We start from the raw sequence: 19,985 nt of genomic DNA on the forward strand, positions 1-19,985 counted from the left end.
TATTATGTTTCTAACCTGCTTTGAGTGACCCCATGTTATCCAATAAATACTCTGCATAATTTGTAGCATAATGGCATTGCTTGGGGATATTTTTAACTTCTTCTATAAATACAAACAGTAAAATGGGCAAGCTAGTATTACGGCTGGGTAAACAGTGCATGTGCTTTTTGTAAGTATCGATTTGGATTTTTAAATGAAATTCACTTGCACTGAGCTTATGCCCCATTTACATTCCCTTCCACTGGGAGACCGAGTTTTGCTGATGCAAACATTCGTGGAAATGAATGTCAAAGTTTTATGAAGGTCTAGAAGAAGGGATACTGGAATGATCAGTGGAGCAAAAACTTACCATATTAGAGGGCATCAAAGAAGCTTGACTCATTTAGCCTAGCAAAGTGCAGGATAACTATAAATTTAGCAGAAGAGTAAATACCAGTTAAAAGAAGAGCTATTCAAGCTAAAAGACAACACTGATATGAGAACAAATGGGTATAAACCAGCCATGAATAAATCTAGGCTGGTGTTTAGAAAAAGGTTCGTCACCATCAGAGGAGTACGGTTCTGAGGGACCCCCACTAAAAGTTTTGGAGGCTAAAAAAAATAGCTAGTTTTAAGGTGGAGCTTGCTTAGTTCCTGAAAGGGATTATAGTATATGGTTGCCTGTAAGAACAGGGGATTGATAACTCGAAAAGTCCCTGCAAAACCTATGTCTGTGTTCCTGGGAACCAAATTGAATTGAAAGGATTGATACCAATACCATAAGTGTTCACCAGTATGTTCAATCATGAACAAGAAACACAACTATCAGGTGTACCTGACCAATTGCTACAAAGGAGTGTAACTTTAATTTTGTATCTATTCACTAGATACAATTTGCTGATTATTCAGCAAACCCTTTTAGTATTAGTGATGGAATTCAGCCCCTTGTAGAGGGAAAATACAAGACCTATATGACATCTGAAGTCTCATAAACTCATCAAAATATAGGGCCTTGCACTCATCTTGGCATAGGAGTAAGTTTTATCCCAAATGAATGGATCCCGGAGAAACAGTCTCCTTGTGGATACTTTGCAAGCAGAAGAAGAGAAGGTGACCCTCACAGCCCTTGTATTCTTTGAATGCTTTGTATTCATACCAACTATAGTTATGGATGCTCAGCATTTCTAAAAATCAGGCTCTGACTGCACTGAGGGTAGAATTGGAAAGTTTACCTGAATCACTTAGGCTTTTGTGAAAATCCCACCTAGAAAGAATTATTCATGTGTTTTTCTCATTTCACCTTGTACTTGATACAAAATGCTTCTGGTGGATCAGAACTAACATTTCCCTACCATTTTTAGCATACTTCTTGTTTCTTGCTCAATAGAACTAGAAGGGCTGTTACATTCAAAGCAAAGCTTGGTCCTGACTTCAGGGGGGAGCAGGATGCAGCCAAAAGAATGCAATAAATCCCACTACACTTCATCAGCTACTTATATCTTTGTCATGGGATGCTTGAGAAACCAGAAATATCAGAGTCTTTGTTTCTTTAAATGAGTTTCCTTACCTTTCTCCTTAAAACCACTGACTGGGTCAGGATTTATATGAAAGGACTCAATTCCATTTTATAACAACACTATCAGAACTTGCCATCTGACGATCTCAAAGCACTTTACAAACATAAAAAGGAAGCTTCACAGCCCTAATTTATTTGTAGGAAACTGAGGCACACAGAGGGGAACTGACTGTCCCAAAGGCACAATGATTCCTTCAGTCCCTGATCTGTATTTTTAACAATGAGATGAACATTTCATCTGTCCCATCTGTCTTCTTTTGTCTAGTGAGTCTAAGGCCAAGAATTTTTAGTGGAACTAGTCTCTGAAAAGGGATTGTAAAAATGAAATTGTCTTTTTTTAAATGATCCTCCTTCAGTAGCATTCAATGCAGATGATCTCAGTTTAGAAGAGAAAGAAGATCTTTCTGCCTGTCCATTGATGTACATGAGCTCTCAAGGTCCAACTGGGTTCTTTGTGGCCAGAACCTTCAAAGCCATCTGTCTAGAGTAAGCTTCCTCAATCCATATTAGGATGTAGCATCAGAAGCCTGATTTTCAAAATTGCCAGCAGGTACCAGAGCTACATATCTTCCTTCTCCTGCCCTAGGCTCAATGAGAGCTGCTTGATATTCAGCAATTTTGCAGAGGTGTCCTTTAGGCTTCTATTCTTGAAATTTTTGGCTCATGCCCTTTTATGTTGTAACTTCTAGCAAAGATAATCCAACTAGAAGTTAGCTGATGATGTTGAAGCATGCATTTGAATAGAAATCCATCTTGCTCTCCTCTAGCTGCATTAACTCAATCACAGAAAGTTAGTATTACTTGTTCTTGTCAGTGGCCTATGCACATGTGATTCACAGGAACAGAAGGGCAAATTCCCTGAGTAAGAGGAGGAAGAACGTGCCAGTTCATATATTCTCTCCTCTGATTCTAAGCAACACCAATGGGCATATTTTCTCCTCTGAGTGGATAGATATAGCCTCTCACTACTTAACTGGAATATGTGAATGCCTTTAGCATGCAAAACACTTTGAATATACACAATTAATGCAAGTTTTAGGGGTATTCTACTTGCAAAATATTCAGGTCAAGAAATGGATCCTGAAAAACAGAAAGCTTGAGGTTCCCAAGATGGAGAGGAAAGACAGAGGATAAGGCTCCCTCAAGCCATAGGCAATGGAAGTGGAAAAAGAGAACTCAGGAAACTTACAGATGAAATAGGTTTTCAAAAATGGTTTGGTTGATCCAAGGAGATTAATGATGACATGGCGTACAGAATTGCATCTCTCTTCAGCAAGCCCCCAAATACCTGGATCTTTATAAATCTTGCTTCATACATTTACATTATTACCAGAAACAGAGGCACGACAAAAACTAAACACTGGAATGGCTGAGAATTATTACTGCAAATAAAGAAAAATTAGAGCAAAGGGATATGAACATACAAGACCAGATTCTCAGCTGGTGAAACTCAACAGAGTCCCACTGATTTTGCCCCAGCTGAGGATTTGGCATATTCTATTTTTTACTTTGCTCATTATCCATGTAAATTACATAATAGATGCATCATCCTATATACAGAAAAAAATCTCCCAAAAGTTTTAGCATTATGCATTGCTGATCAAAGCCGAAATCGAGTCTCAAGGTTTTGAAAACCCTGTGTAGACTTAGCATGGAAGGCATCTTAAAAAGAGATTTGGATTTTTCGATATAAAATAAATACCAGCTGGAACTTTAAACCTGTTAAGACTTTAAGATGGAGGATTAAGAATAAAATAAAATCAGAAAGGAAGCTTTTAAGTCTTTAACAGGCCAATAAAAAAAACAACCTTTACAACCAGCATGACCTTTTATTACATGTGGTTGATAAGGAGGGAAGCGTGGGATGCTCGAAACCAAACAGGGTGCAAGACAGTTTCCACAACATGCCTGGTCTGGGAAAATACTGTGGAGAACACAATTGATGTTCTCTTCCTTGTGGGATTATAGTGGGCAAGAAACTGCATGAGCAGTATATTCCTTACCGTTTCAAAGGGAAGAAAGGGGGAGGACTTTGTCATGCTAGAGTGAGGGGGGTTAGCCCCCCTCTGTAGGTTCACACACTGATTTTAGAATAGCTGCAGATTTTTTATGTCTCTGCACAGCTGTGCTGGTCCTTTTCCCTTTACACAAAGCTGGGGTCTTTCAAGCAATACTGCCATTCACTTCCATAAGGCTGTGTTATAATAGCCAGAGAGGACTCCTCAGCAATGGCTGATCCAAAGAGCAACATTAAATCCTCATTGGATATACCTCATGGCAGCCCCGCTATTGCTAAGCAAGTGCCCATGGAGTCCCAGTCTGTAAAAGTGGGGGTTCCCATCCCAAGGAGTGGGGGTGGGGACATGACAAAGAGCTTATTTTTATGCACCCTCAGCCCTGATGGGTTTTAACTATTGTGGCTCCTCTTAGCTTGACTCCACATGCCAACTCATCACTGCCATAAGCACAATATGATTCCACTGCTGCCAATGGAGTGTGCCACCTAGTCATGAATATGTCCCTACACATCCCCCATGTGGGGGGAAAAGTACCATCTTCTATTTTGATTGCTAACATTATCTGATGGAACAGGCTTTCAAACCACTCACGAACCCATCTTGCTGTCCTTGTCTTAGATTCCTAGTAACTTCGTCCTTTGACCCTTCATTTTTAATTGAATCTTTTGGTGTTAAAAACAAAAACAAAAAATCTCAACTATGAACTAAGAGTCATGATTACTTAACAGTATAGCATGCCTGGTCAAACAATGGACATTGCCCAAGCACAAACAAATAATTAACCCAAAGTCTTGAGTTCTGTGTCCCCATGCCATCCTGTTTCTGACTACATTTTCACAAATATTTTCCCCTGTCAAGTCTTACAAGCAAAAATAAAATATATCCATGGCAGAGATTTGTAGCAAGGTGTTGACTTCTATATTTTATGCTGGGCTAGCCTGTTCTTAAGAGAGTGCTAGGTGAATGGTGCTGGGTGGACAGTGATGGAGCCTGTTTAGGCACCAAAGTGTCTTTGGGGGAGGACTCCTGGAATAAAAAGCAGAAGAGCCCCCACGGCTGTGTCCCTCTGCCATGTCAAAGATATTATATTTATTTAATTGCCAAGAGCTTAGGTAGCCCACACTTGGAGAAGCATTTGGGGCACCAGCTCTGCTGCTTTGAACAGAGAGGATCTGAGGGAGATGGGAGGCCTGGCCCTGCAGACAGCTGCATTACCTTCTCCTCCTGAGCGGTGAGGTTGGGGGTCCTCACAGGCGCGTGTGGAATTCCTCTCTTTCGACCTCTGTTTTCAGGCATGGGGTGCAGCGGGAGGCCACTGCAGATTTCCTTCAGGCTGGACATATCTGCAGGGGAGACAAGAGATGGAAGAAAAGTGGGTTCAGGAGAGTGAGGAGGAAGCAGTACTTGGGAACAGCAGCAGCTCTGAGATGATCTCCAATGAAAAAACCCTCCCGCTGGCTTCTGCAAACAGGCCTGCTCGGCTGTGAGCACAGACAGGACAGGTGACACACCTCCTCGCGCTGGACTAGCCCATTGGCTCTTCCATCCCCCCTGGAGATGAATCATTCACAGTTGTGCTGTTTATTCTCTGGATGCTTTTTCAGCTGCCTCTGGGCTGAAATATTGGGCTCAGACCTCCATTACTTTCACACCCCAACTTCCTATTACCTTTAGTGTCACCTGGGGCCCAAGACTTGTGTAGGAGTCTTGCATGAATAATGATTGAAAGCTCTGCCTTTTGCAGTTCCAGGAGGTAATACCTGAACACAGGAGCTCTCTCTCTAACATTCAGATAGGCACCATACCTCAATCCTAACCATCTTCCCTTTCCAATAGGAACTGTTGCCAAGGATAATGGTAAGAATAGCACCCCAAATACATGCTTGTTACTACATGTACTGGCATGCTATCTGATTTACACTGAGAGTATACCCGTTTGTTAAATACTGGCATCAGTTTGCTTTACTGTGCAAGAGCAGGGGAAAAAAAAGCCTCCACACATTAATGGCTTTAGTCCACTGTGATTAACAGCAACCAAAATGTCTTAGGTTCCTCCCATTCAGACAGTAGAAGCAAATAAATATGCTGACCTTGACATTCCACTTAAGTTGCAACATGAACTTTAATCTCAGGTTTGAGCCTCTGCGTAAATTATGTAGGAGTTTTTCAACCCTTGAAAGATACATGGTGCCACAGTCAGGGTCCAGGGGATTTTCTCACTTGTTCTGAAAGAAACATAAGGCTACTGAAGTCAATTGGGAGAATTATCTGCATTTGGACTCTGTTATTGAGTCCATAATCTGAGGAGAGGGAGGATGTAACAGTAATGTGAAATGGAAACTTCTCTCTATCTAAGTCCAATAAATTTACTCTTTTAGAAAGGCCCAGGTGATGGAATAACAGGGAAGTCTACTGGATTGTAAAGAAATGTAATGCAATTCTATAGAAATTACTTTAAACATTTATGGAATTTAAAAGAAACTAGCAACATAAACCCGCAAGGGCCTTCCCAGGGCATTTAGCCCAAGGATTCCACAAGATCATCATTCCAATGCCCCTAGCACACCACAGACACAAAATGCCCTGTGAACAGAAAATAAGAGAGAGAAAAATCTACAGTGTGCCACAGGTAAAGGACAGGGAGACCAGGGCACTACCAATGGGGTACAAAGGCAGGGAATGTGTTAGGTTAACATCGATTCAGGTTATAGGTTAGGTTAACATAGGTCCAAGGAAGAGCCCCATACCCCATGCTACAGGCAAAAAAGAAACAAACCCCACAATTGCCAATCTGACCTTGCAGGAAATTTCTTTCCTCACCCCAAACCTGGCATCCCTTTCTCAAAGGTGCAGAGCTTCAGGACAGGAGTGTGACATAACCTCAGCTTGCACAGAAGACACAGAATTGGAGTTGAGGATGCCCCGAATCCCATAGGATTTGTACACTCTGCAGAGTTTGGCCCGAGGACAGTCTTTAACATGGCTTATAACAGCAGGACAGCAGCATGTTGCATAAGGATTATGCAATATTGGAATGGTTTTAAAATAAGCATGAAAAACAGAAACAAGACAACACTTTGTCTCCCTCTTCATTTACAAGTATTTATTAAGTTTTCTTTATTAGAAACAAGACAAGTGGCAGGTAAGGATCAGGAGAGGAAAATCCCCATTTGTGTGAAAATCCTCTGTACGCACACACACGTGGCATATACGATTTACTTCCTCCTGTCAGCTGTCTGGTGTGACCCATCTTCTTGTTTTTCTGCTTTTGGCCCTAGTCTTGCAAATGCTGAAGCACAGGTGGCTTATGGCATGCTTCCATTCTCATTGAAGGGGCTTTAGTTTCACCTCCGTTTAAAATCAAGAATATCTCTGCAGATGCTGATCCAGTTGCACAGGTGTAAAGCTGAAGTAAGAGAGGTCAGAGCCAGGCCCATCAGGAGAGAAGGCTAGGCAAAAGCAGTCATCCAAGAAGAGTCATTCATGCTTTGGTTTGTCCAAGGAAGCCTTAAAGAGCAATGAGAGTCATAGTAAGACTTCCAGTTACCAGCGCAGAGTTGCAGTGAGGTCAGCAGAGCCCTGTGCTAGGAGGCACCTACTGCAGGAAGGGGCCTGGAGCTTGTAGGCTCTTTGGGGTAAGGGCTGCCTCAGTTTGTGCCCGGTGCAAAGCAGAGTAGGCATGCTGCAACATCATCTTGTTGCAGACTCCTGGGAGCCCACAGGTCCCTTTGCAGCCTGAGTTGCCTCTACTCAGGAAAAGAAAGGGATCACCTGGCTGGGCTCCCAAGCTGGCTGCACTTTGATTTTAAAGCCCCTTTTAAACTAAACTTTCCAGCTGCAGAAAGACATGCATGCTGGTGACAGAACACTTTAACCTCTCGGGATACTATGTCCTGGGATGGTGGCTTTATTGGACAGCAAGCTTTTCAAAATGGATCTGAATAGGAGAAATTGCAGAACAAGAAATTGTCCACAGACTGGATTGTGTTAAGCATGGTTTATACAGGGACCAGGGATTCATAACACATTACTTGTGTTTCTAGGGGGTTACCCCTTGTTTGCTTGTCTCTCCCAGCACAGCCCCCTTTCCCCTCCCATCTCTCTCTCCCCCATTCCTTGTCTTTTGTATTCAAATGCCCACCCTCCTTCTTGCACTCTGCTTTCTGCCCCTCCTTTCACAGCATCTGATGAAGCGAGCTCCAACTCAGGAAAGTTTGTGCCATCTCCTTGATCTTCAAGGCAAGTCTCTTTTCACCAGAAAGCTGGAGGTGTCTTATTCTAAACACATGGGGCATTTGCCATGGGGAACACTTCCTGGAGTTATTAATGTAATACATGACAGCCAGGACCATGGCAAGGAAGTTTGGCGCCTGGGGCAAAGCCCCCAGTGGCAGCTCACCCTCGCCCTGTGCACAGATCTGGGGTGCACACGTCCCCCCATGCTTGCCTGGGAGTGCATGCAGTGCTGGGAGCCACCTTCCTCCCATCCCTGTGCTGCCTCCAACAAGTCATTCATGGCTCCATCCTGTGCCCTTCCTGGCTGGGCAGCGCCTGTTGGCACCCCTTTGCTTTGGCACCCAGGGCGGTCTCGCTGCTCACCCCCCTCCTATGGCACTGGCGATGGGTTTCTGAATCACAGAGGGTCAGCATCATTTGTTCTTGTCAGCGGCCTATGCACGTGTGATTCAAATGAACAGAAGGGCAAATTCCCTGAGTAAGAGGAGGAAAAACGTGCCAGTTCATATATTCTCTCCTCTGATTCTAAGCAACACCGATGGGCATATTTTCTCCCCTGAGTGGATCAGTACAGCCTCTCACAACTTAACTGGAACCTGTGAACAGCTTTAGTATGCAAAACACTTTTGAATATACGCAATGAATGCAGGTTTTCTATTTTCACAGCCTAAAACATAGGGAATCTCCATCCTTGGAGGTTTTTAAGAGCCAGACAAAGCCTTGGATGGGATGACCTCACTGGAGCAGGTCCTGCTTTGAACAAGGGGGGGGGGGGGGGGGGGACTAGATGCGAGGTCCCTTCCAGCCCTAATTTTTTCCGGTTAGTCTAGAAGGTGCAAATCTGCCCTGCCCTCTGCTGCAAAGCCTCCCAGCCAGCAGGTCCGAGCCGTGCCCTGCCGGCGGCAGGCGCCGTTTCCCCGCGGGCCGACAGAGGGCGCTGCAGACAACCTGCTCCGGGCGGCGGCGCCGGGCATTTAACTTAAAGGGCCAGGACTGCAATTGCGCAGCCTGCCCCAGCCCAGCCCAGCCGGCAGCCCCCTGGCTCCAGGGGCAGAGGGGGGAGCGCCTGGCGAGCCCCACGTGCCTCTGCAGCCCCGAGCCCAGCTGCCAGGGGTGCAAACTACCCCCCATTTTAAAAAAAATAAAGGGCAGGGGAATGATCACATGTCATAATCATCCCTGCCGGCAGCCAGACTGGAGGGAGCGAGCACAGGGGTTGTGCTAGCCGCTGGCAGGGCGGGGGGAGTAGGAAACCCCAGTAGCTGCGGAGCCCCCAGCCCTGGCAGGGAAGGAGGGCGCTGTGCCCCCCCCCGCGCCGCGGTCGTGCCCAGGACGCAGCGAGTGGCTCCGCGGCACCCGGTGCACTGAGCCGGGCGAGGACCCCCGGGCCGGCCAGCGCGGAGTGGAGCAGGAGCAGGAGCACAGCAACCGCATCTCCCCGGAGCAGGAGCCTGCGGGGCTGGGCTGTGCGGGGTGGGTCCCTGATCCGCCCCCACTAGCAGCAGAGAGAGGGAGAGGGGGGAAGACCTGGGGAAGGGGGGAGATAAGGGCAAGGGGGGGAATAAGCCCCCCCCTCCCCGAACAAAGTGCAAGGGAAAGTTTCTTTTTAAAACAAGAGCATCCAGCCCCAGCACGGGGCAGAGAGGAGAAGCTGGGCCAGAGATGTGAGCTTCACCTAAAGGGGGAAACGCCACTTACTTCCCGGGAAGCGATGGGCAAGTGACTCCCACCCTGGAGCCAGCAGAGACCAGGAAAGGGGTCTGGATTTTTTTTTTTTTTTAAACAAAAGCAAGCAGCCAAAAAGCCTCCCCAACCAGATCAGAAGCATGAGGCACCAGCTGCTGCTCTTGCCCTAAGAAGAAGGTGAGAAAGAAGGCAAGAAACAGCAGCTATGCAGGCACCGGACCTGTAGATGCATAAGATTCTCCTTGCACCTTGAGGACAGGGGTGATTTGTTTGCCTGACAGCCATGCAGCATAAAGGCATCACGCTGATCGTCTTCTTGGAGTATATCGTTGCTGGCCAAGGTGAGGCAGGTAAGTCAAAATCAATCAATCAATATTGTCAGGCATCAGACAGCTAAACCTGACTCCTAAAACAGAGCAAGGGGAGGGAGGGTGGAAACCAGGTATTTGAAAGTCTCTTGCCTGCTTTCTTTTCTTTCTGTATTTTAGACTGTACAGTCAGAAGACTATGAGCTATATGAGATGCATATGTAGTCTTCCCACAATACAGAGCTCTATAGTCCACACTCCTCCCCTGTGAAATAAAACAGTTTAGCAGGTTATGCTGTTAAAAGGAAACAGCATCCTGTCAGTGTGCATTAATATAAAGGAAGAAGGACTGGCTGGTGGGAGGGCAAGAACTGAGATACTTAGAGAGTTTGTTTTGGTGGACAAGACTTTCTTTCTAGATAGGATAAGATTCAGAAGCCAGATTCCTGGGATAGCATTGTTGAAAATAATTGCCTCATCCTGGGTTGGGATTTATTTTTCTTCATTAAAATTCAGGAACTTTCTGTCTCAGCTAGATTATCTATCCTATTGTATAAAGAGAGTGTATTTATTCCACTTCCTAACTATCTTAATGGTCAGGATTTGATGGGCAAGGCTAAATGAAAATTATTCATCTTAGAGGATCAATAAGATGAGAAGTAGAGCGTAGAAATTGGTTCCTTCTAATGAATATTAGACTAAGCTGCAATGGTATTTATATTGAATTCTAAAAAGCACCTTTATTATGACAAAGGTTGGCTCCCCTTCAGCAGTGGAAGTGGGGCAGTGGAGGATCAAAAACATCTTTTAAGGTCAGAAAGGGAAAAGAAGAAGAGGCTCAACTCTGAGGAACTTTAGTGATTGGGTCAGAAAAAAAAATGAAGACAGCATCAATAAACCAGGACTAGGTTACCAACGGGCTGATTCATGTGCTGTTTCTTATCAGAGTATAGGCTTGTGATCTCTTCCTTTAGATGGGAAGTTTAAATTTCACCTGCATGCGCAGAGTATTAGGATAACTTTCTCCTTACAGTGACTTGCAGGATACTCAAGTTTTCTGCCACTGCACAATCTCTATTAAACACAGCAAAGTAGCTTCAGCTCAGGTTATTCCTTGGCTAGAATTGATTTTGTAGCATAATTAGGCATTCAACATAGCTTCAGATATATTTTTCTTAAGTAAAAAGAACTGAAATCAGAGTAAACAGAAAGCTATCCCCCAGTGGTTTATCCTGAATCAAATCAAAATCACAGCATTATTGGGGAAAGTTATAAGGAGGGGCACTGTACTTCACTTGCCTGAAGTCATTTATCCCAAGCATTAGCTGGTTTCCCTGATTGAGATTATCTTGTAGGATAGGACCCATGTGGTTGATGTACAGTGCAGAAAATATACGGAGGTATCACCAGTCATGCTCTTGATCCCAACTAGGAAAAATGTGATGCATCAAAAATGGAATTTAAGTGCGTGTTGTATACAATTTGCACAGCCAGGGTGCGACCACATGGAGATGCAGCTTGTAGCACTCTACCCAAAAATTCTGAAATTGTTTGCTTTTTCATGTATTGACTTATACACACACAGAGTCAGGTTATGAGACATAACAATTAAAGGCCATCACAAGGATGGTGCATCCCCTGAAAGTTAAGCCTGACCAAGCTAAGTAGCTGCTAAATTTTAAACAATTTCCCTGCTTTTATTCAAGGAATAAAATACTGACCCATTAACCCACAAGAGCTGCATCCTCCTTTTTGATTTGTTTTCTTTTTAAGTGTTCTCTAATTTCAAATATCAAAATAAGTTCAATTACAGCCTGAGTCCATAGTGACCAGAACATGATACCAACTGTTTGATGGCCTCTGGATGGCCTCTGTAAAATGAGTTGCCAGGTTCAGTCTTCTTCAGAGAGGGCAGGTGCTAATGTCAGAGGATTTTTATATCTAACTTGGCCCATGCAATGAACTCCCTCTTGTCCCTAGAGCTAGTCTCTCCTGGTCTCTCTCATAGGGCATTGATGAGGCATGGTGGATGCATGAGATGTATCTGCTGGTGCCATACCTGATCTGTGACAAAAGCAATGCAGTCTCCAGGACTGTCAAGCCTGACTCCCTAGGCCATTACAAATAATATAAAGAAAAACAGTAAAATAAAATAAAATAAAGCCAGGACGATGAATGGCAGGTGTCAGGTTGCTCTTGCGAAGCTCATGTTATCCAGCACTGTTGTCAGCTCACACTCGGGGCCTTATTCTCTTTGGACATCAGCACTGGAAACTGCAGTGGACTTACAGGGCTGAGAGCAGCTGGTGCTTTAATGTCAGCTTTCTGCTCTGTCTCCCTCCAGAGGGCATGGTTCTGCCTGGCTGTGCCTCTTAATGGCAGATCTCCAAAAGGGGGCGTGGTTTTGCCAAAAATAGCCATTTCTAACACCAAACTTAAAATCAGTTGTGAATTCTTTTTTCAAAAAACCATCAGAACCTGATATTGGGTAATTATCTGCCAGACCTTCACTGGGCAGTGCCCAGAACTATGGATTTTTCTATGTTCTGTCTTTGACATTGGACACAACTGGCCTGAATTATTAGAGGGTGCCCAGCTTCTATGGGATCCAGTACCTCTGAAAATCAGGCCACAGGTGTGTGAACAAAGTGTGACTACAGAAGAGATGCAGACAGATGGAATGCAATTAGCCAAGTTGGCATATAGCCAGGACACTGAGCCTGATTGATTCTCATGTAAAGCATCATGTGATTTTTAAAAAAAAAATTTTTTGCCTGGGTTAGTGCACCTCTGATCTGAGGTGGAGTGGGATTGCCCAGAGGAGTCTGAAACAGTTTTTGGTTTCCACAATTCATTCGATTTCAGCTTTTCTGATCGAAAAGACCAAAAGGAGGAACTATTAGTACCAGCTATAGAAGGGCTTTTGTGATGTGGGTGTGAAGGCGCTGGCAAATGGACCACGACTTGCCAAACTCACTTCATGTTGGCCAGTGACCACTTGAAAAATGCTATAACATTTTGACTACTAGTAATGTGAAAGAGTAAGAGGCTGTGTATGTCATTAATATACCTACCCTTGAGCCCAGTACCATACCAGGACTCCTGGTGGCCCTGGGCAAACTTTTAGTTTAGGCCCTCCCTTTGCCAGAGATAATGACAATAATAATTGAACTACAGAAAAAACATTAACATTTTGGGCCCCCTTTCTGTCCAGGCCCCAGGCAGCCATCCAGTTCACCCATGCCAATGTCCAGGTCTGCCTGAGCCCTCTACCTCCCGACCACAGTCATCGTTAAAACATGCACATTTAACATTTTTCAGTAAACAGATAAAACAAGTGAAATACTCCCACACCTATACACACTCCATGGACATCGGGTGGGACAGGCTTATTATAAACCCAGCTGAAGTGAAACACTATCATGGCAGTGAGGGGCCAAGACAACCCAAAAGCTTTTCAGGTGTCCAAAATATGGATCAGAACTTTGTGTCTTGAACCCGCCTCTTGCAGTGAAAGACCTTGAAGCTTGTGCATCCAGAACAAGTGAAGGGCCTGGTCCAAATCTCGTTACACTCAATGGGATTGTCTTTCTGTTGGCTGCACTGGGCTTTTAGATCAGGCCCCAGATGAACATCCCACTGCCATTCCTTCTGCTTCCGCCTCTAATGAGGGTGATAAATGGGCCTTTTAATATTTAATAAGGCTTTGGATAACATTTGTCAGGCCTTGGCATGTAATGAGGATCTGAAATTAGCCATCACTTGTCTGAACGGTCGTCCAGCGCAACCTTTCAGTTGCGTGACCCATCTCAAATTGAATGAGTCTCTAATCGACAGACAAGCCTGTCGTTGGCCAGCCGTGCACCGCGAAACTGCTGCCTCGTCACACAGCTCTGAGGGGGCCCTAAATAAATAAATATGTGGCTTCTTGGGCCGAGCCATCCATCATCGAGCCAAAGTTAATCAGCCTCAAGAACGTGCAGCCCCCTGTGCACCATTCCGATTGTTTAGCCCTTGATGAATTATTCAGCGAGCCCCTCCTGGCGTTCAGGGATAGTCACTGGCTGCCTGGCTGGTGTTTTCTTTCCTCAGCGGTGCCCTGCCACTCCCATTCCACGTTGTGCGTTGTAGCCAAGAGATGGATCAGCTGTGTTATCTGGAGGCTGAGCCATCTTCTCCCGATTGATTTCTTTAAAGGCAAAGCTCTTAATCAACTGCAGATTCCCCCCTCCTTCCCTCAGTCACCCCACAGCTAATTTGCACATTGTTCTTCTCCCCTTTTCCTAATGACACAGCAGTTCAGACAGGAACTCTTTATTGATGTTGCTACATTAGCAGGCTAGGCAGATAAACATCCTTGTCAGGGCTGATCCTAAGGGCAACTGTGTCCTTCCTTGCTTAACATGTTCCATTAAATGCAGCTAGAAAATTCGATGAACGACTGATTGCCCCTCCTTGGGGACCAAAAGGAACAGCTGTTTCCTTTAAAGTATGTTGCTTATCTTAATTTTCTCTCTTACTTGTCTTGAGCGACTTCTTCCCTGCCATCTTCTATGCTTACATTTTCCCTCTCATCCTTTTCTTAGGTACCAGTTGACTTGGATCTGTTCCTTCAGTTCTTTCCTTCTATGTGATTTCTTTCCACGATGTTCCACCAGCAATGATATGTGCACAGCTTTATAACTGGACCTTCCTCTAGTCAGATGCTTCACCCTATGCTTCAGTGGTATTTTCAACTTAATGCTTGATTCTGCTCAGTGCTAAGGAACAGTCCCAAATCAACCTTCCAAGTGCCTAAATAGGAGTTAGGGTTAAGTTGCAAAGTGTGATCTAAATCCGTGCTATTCAGTGGGCACATCTACGTGAGACATTTATTGCAGACTAAACTAATGACCTCCACAGTAAATGGCTTGCATCTATGTGTGCGCTCTTATAAAGCTGGAGTAAACTAATTAATTCTGCAGCAGGGTAGTACTTGTAAATACAAATACTATCCCGTTGCAGATTGCTTACTCTGCAGCAGCACATGTGGAGGTGCTGATACGGCTGGCTCATCAGTGTGAGGGTTGCCTGCCAGCTAGCCCCACACTGGAGCACCCTTGTGCCCCAGCCAGCCCCTCCACAGTATGCTGAGCCGGGTTGGAACAGCCTGGGAATGGCAGGCTGATCCCCACCAGCCAGGGCTATTCTGACCTGGCTCAATGTGCTACAGTCCTGGGTACATGTGTAGATGTGGCACTTGGGAGCAATAAACTGTGGTGCAATAAGCACTGGAGTTTATTGTGTCACCTTAACAAACACATGTAGATGCACCCAGTGGCTGCAGAACTACTTAGGTGCCTCCATTTTGGCTTGTAAAGCTCCCAAGGTACCTAGACTTGTGCTTATTCTGCATTTTTGGAGTGGCCCAGAACAGCCACCTACACACCTAACTCTTACCTTGCAGTCCAATTTGCTGGTGGGAGGTGCTTGAACTGTGCTGAAGTCCTTGATTCCTTATGTCAGGTCAGAGCATGCTTAGCAACTGCGTGATGCTAAGAGCAGACATGCTGCTCAATGCAAACACAGCTGCTGGAGGAGGGGCTCACATCTTGTCAAACAGCAAGAGCACTGACCCAGAAAGTCAGAGACCTTGGTTCGAGGCCCTGACAGGATTCAAACCCTCAGCACCCTTTCCCCAAGAGAATGTGCCTCAACACCAGGCTATGGGCTAGCTTGGATAGAGTCCCCCTACTTTCCCAGTGGCAGCACTTCATCAGGTAGCCAGGAGTGCAATAGTCACAGGGCCAGAAGGAGACTAAGCAAGAGGGTGTGTGATTCTGTAGCCCATTAGTTATAGCACAGGGAAGTGGGTGGGGATTATTTCCATGTTGTTTTTTTAGCTGATGACTGTAAAATGCTCAGGCAGTCCAAGAAGCCAGCAAGAGGCAGTGTGGCTCTGTGGCCCAGTGAGGAGGTTATTCCTGGGGCAGCCCTAAGTTCTGTCCAGGACTGTTTCTACATTATCCTGAGACCAGGAAGATGTGAATTTAAATCCTTCATGATAAGATGGGCCCGGCACCTTCTGGGCAAAAGTTCTTGCCACTGGGCTAATAGGCTAAGAGACCCATGCCTAAGCCATTCAAGGTCAGACTCAAAGCTAGGACTGGACAAAGATCTACACAACTTTCCGTAGCCACAGCAGCCTATCAGCAGTAACCAAGAAGTAACCAGCAAGGCATGGGACAGAATCCCTCCTTCTGTCATGGTCAGAAATGACCATGCTAGCTGCAATCAGGGACTAGCAGGCAGGGTGAGAGCCCCTGTGCTGCATGAAGGCGGCGCAGACAGATCTGACCACTGAGTTAAGGGCTAGCGGCCTAACCATGACATCTTCTGGCTGATGGCAGGATGCAACCAGATTACCGTTCCAGCCAAGGGCAAGCAGCAATTCAGGGGCTAGCAATACAATCATAGTTCTCTACCCAGTTTGGAACAAGGTGCAGATTCAACAAGGTGCAGAGCCTCAGGAAGTCATCAGTTACGTGGACAATCTCCCAATGATATGCCATAGCCAGCTGAGACAGCAGTTCTTCAAATGTGTTCCATGCTGCAGCCTTATTAGCCTTGAGTTCTGATCATTAGGACATTTGCTAATGTTACATAACCTAATGGTTATGTAAGTAATGTAATGAATATTAATCAAAATGCAGATTAGGTTCAATCACATGCATCAAACCACCCATGGGCACTATACGCAGCACAGACTGTGGATTGGCTTGAGCAGGCGCTGTGTGTGACATGTCCTGGACCAACTGGGGCAGGGAAGGGGATGCTGTGCCACCCATAATGTGGATCCTGGGGTGAGTGCTATGTAGTCTGTCCTGGGCCCCGCATGGGGCTGGTGATCTGGTGTGCACTGAATGGGTCAACTCAAACCCAGCAGCACCACCAGGGGTTGGGTGACAGGACTCCATGGGGTGCACCTGGCCCATGGGCCGTATATTTGACACCCCTGCTTTAAGCAGCTCTTGATTTTGAATTGGCAATGAAAAAATGCTAATTTTCTTTACTTTGCAATGTTGCACTCTGTCAGGAAGTCCATCAGTACTAATTCTAACTTCATTTTAGTTAGAGGATTGGCTTGGTTCAGCATTAAGCAGAGATCCTACCTTTCACCTCATCCTTCATGAGCCTGTCAGAAAAGAAGTCTGAGCTGGTTACAGGGCCCGTATTAAGCCATACACATGAGTCTGACAATAGAGGTCACTTTGTTCCTCAGGACAAACAGTGAACATACACCTTGAAATGGCTTCAAAGGCAGACAAGTTTGATGGATTTTGAAGAATCAAGATATTAGGAAAACTCTTGAGGAAAAGACCTGACTTTTGGACTCTGAGGCATTAGAGGCATCAGTGGGCCTGGCATGTAGCTTCCTCTGTGGTACTAATAGGATATAATTTCATACTGTTCAGAGCAGGCTATGGAGCTGGGCTGACATCTTTTAGGGTGCCCTTGGGTTAGTTTAGTGCAGATGAAATCTGTCAGGCAGGAGCTCAGCTCTCTGACACCTACATCAGAGTGTGATGCTGCACAGATGCAAGGCAAAATGTGGGACAAAGATGCACAGGGCCAGAACATGCGAGCCCCTTGCTCAGCCAGGCCAAGATGGAAGGCTGCAGAAGAATCCTCCCATAAAGCAGTCTAAGAAGAAGTGAGGGATCTTCTTCCTCACCCTGCAAGAGTATGATAGAGCATAGGCCCCATACCTTCTCTGCCCAGTGGGGTTGAGACACCAAATAGGACAGGTTGCACATGTACATGGAGGAGCTGCAGACAGGTTGTGCCAGCCCATGGACTTGAGATGACCTGTCCAGAACACCTCCCAAAATATCCTAAGCACCCCTGCTCAGGGTTTCAGCCATGAAGTCACCATCTATCTCAAATGCAGGGCAGAAGAGAAAGAGGAGCAAAGCTACACAAGCCAAGTTCATTTCTGTCACTGTAAATACTGGTCCAATTTTTTAATGTCTTGGTGCAGTGTTTATGCTTGTGTTCATTTTACAAGGCCACATCATGAAGTCTTTTTTCAAGTCTCCCTTGGCTTCAAAGAAAGCTTTGCCTGAATAAAAACTGAAGAAAAAAAGACTTTGGATTTGGTCCTCAATTTGCTAAATTTTGAATGAATAGTAAGCCGCTGGACAGCTCCCAGACTAAGAATTGATGGTCCTATCGAGTGTTCCTGGAAGGGTCATTTCCTGTAGGACTTGTATGGGATCCTAGGATTTCACTTGCAACACTGTGGATTAAATCAGGGACCTTGTAAGGTCAAACTTTAGCACCTTCAAGACTGTTAAGAAATGACAGCCATGTTATATATCATTAGAAAAGTGATTCTCCTCAGTTTGTTAATAAGGTCTTGAGGCTGACCTTTTACTCTGTCACAAGGCACAAATGATTTCAAAACAAATGCACACCTCAGGATTTTTAGGGCCCCCTAAATGTTTTTATCTTGTAAGGTGACACGCAAGAAGAACCTGACGATTAAAAAAAAAATATGAGTGGTTGCTAACTTGGCTGCCTTGAAGTTGCCTTTTGACTTTTTCTTTAAGTGCTTAAACAAGAGACCTGTTGAGTATCCACAGTTCCAGCTCATCTTAATCAGAGTGGTATGTGCTCAACACATTTGGAAATCAGGCCAACAACATGACACCCAAATATGAACGCAAGTGCCTGGCACTGAGATGTGAACATACTGATCTTAATTTGGGGGGCAGAAACTGTCTTTTTTTAAAATGTTTCTGTAGCACTTGTGACAATGGGCCCAAATATGAGTGGAGTTTCTAACTACTGCAGTGCAATTGCATAATGTAAATGTAGCTGTCCTTAGATGTGGAGATTCACTAGAGTATAATAAAAACAAGAAAGCACAAGGTTTTCTATGGTTAAACACATATAAATGCACATGTAGAGGGCCTCTAAATACATAAAGGATGGTTGTACATAGGACAGTGATAGACTTTCTCTGTGGTGGCAGGGCACAGGACAAAAAGTAACAGCCTACAATTACAACAAGGGAAATTTAGGTTGGCTATTAGGAAGAACTTTCTGAATCTGAGGGTGGCTAAGCACTGGAATAGAGTATCTAGAGAGACAGTAGAATATCCATCCCTTGATATTTGTAAGAGCAGATTAGACCACTGATTCTCAACCAGAGTAATGTGGCACCCTGGGGTGCCTTGAGATCCTTTCAAGGGTGCCATGGGTTGTTATTCAATGTTAGCATTGTTAGGTGTGCAAATATGGTTTACAAAATAAATCCAGAGAATTCAAATAGGAATCCACAGTGCTAAAAACATTCTGACCTTTTGTGGTCTTTCAGAGTTCTTTGCAACAGAAGAATTGCTCTATTTTTTTTCTGTAGTCAAAAAAAAAGAGTGAAAACGAAGAGGTGGAATTTTCCAAGGAGTGCCTTGAGTCTGTTGAAGAGTGCCTCATCTGTTTCAAGGGGTACTTCAAGTTTAAAAAGGTTGTGAACCATTGGGTTAGACAGATACTTGAATAAGACTATTTAGTCAGGGATGATCCTGCCATGGACTGGATGACCTGCAAGCAGAGCTGCGCTTCTAAAAAATATCAGGGCTAGATCCACCCATGATTGGAGGCACATTTTCAAAAGATACCAGCTCCCAACAGTTACTTAAAATAAGGGCCAAATTCACTGAGAAATTCCCATTGCGACACTGAACTCAAATTCTTAAGAAGGTTTATTACCTCACCTGCAGAACTTGTTCGACAATATGCATGTAACCTTTGGGGGCTGAGAATACTAAAAGTTGCTAACAGGCATGGGCAGGTAGCTGCTTCCATCATGGTGTAGGCTATGAGAAGTTTATCTTGCCTTCCCTATCTTTCATGTTGAGAATGGTCTGAGAAATCCTTGGTTCTGTTTCCCTTGCCCATATTTCAGATCCAGTGAAGCTCCGATCCTTCCGCTGCGATGGCCATGCCTGCAATCCTCCTGTGGGGAATCTAGCAACAGGCAGGACTCCAGTCACTCTTACCACGTGTGGGCAGAACAGCACCGAACTTTACTGCTCCTACCCAGACCAGAACCTCCTCCATCAGGCTTCCCAAGGCTGCGGGCAGCCGAGATGCACAAAGTGCAATGCCAATCAGCCCGACAATTCCCACCTTCCTGCT

The 19,985-nt window shown here is 45.0% G+C and overlaps 2 protein-coding genes across 4 annotated transcripts in view; one reads left to right on the top strand and one right to left on the bottom strand.

The window, feature by feature from the left end:
* UROC1 (urocanate hydratase 1) overlaps positions 1-5,061 on the bottom strand; it is a 64,476-nt gene extending 59,415 nt beyond the window's left edge. Inside the window, exon 1 of one of the 2 annotated variants that reach the window (XM_025196834.1) lies at positions 4,789-5,059. In XM_025196834.1, coding sequence (XP_025052619.1) covers positions 4,789-4,914 — 126 coding nt within the window. In that variant the 5' untranslated portion in view covers positions 4,915-5,059. Of the gene's footprint in view, positions 1-4,788 lie in introns of both variants that reach the window. The other variant, XM_025196835.1, reaches the window with a different exon arrangement.
* A 4,062-nt stretch (positions 5,062-9,123) lies between these two features.
* Positions 9,124-19,985, top strand: part of LOC106721843 (netrin-4-like) — an 88,616-nt gene continuing 77,754 nt past the window's right edge. Inside the window, exons 1-2 of one of the 2 annotated variants that reach the window (XM_025196836.1) lie at positions 9,124-9,845; positions 19,753-19,985. The exon at positions 19,753-19,985 is cut by the window's right edge and continues 336 nt beyond it. In XM_025196836.1, the coding sequence (XP_025052621.1) occupies positions 9,779-9,845; positions 19,753-19,985 (300 nt within the window). In that variant the 5' untranslated portion in view covers positions 9,124-9,778. The remainder of the gene's footprint in view (positions 9,846-19,752) is intronic. The other variant, XM_025196837.1, reaches the window with a different exon arrangement.

The sequence above is a fragment of the Alligator sinensis genome, unplaced genomic scaffold, assembly GCF_000455745.1.
Source record: "Alligator sinensis unplaced genomic scaffold, ASM45574v1 scaffold839_1, whole genome shotgun sequence".
NCBI lineage: Eukaryota > Metazoa > Chordata > Crocodylia > Alligatoridae > Alligator > Alligator sinensis.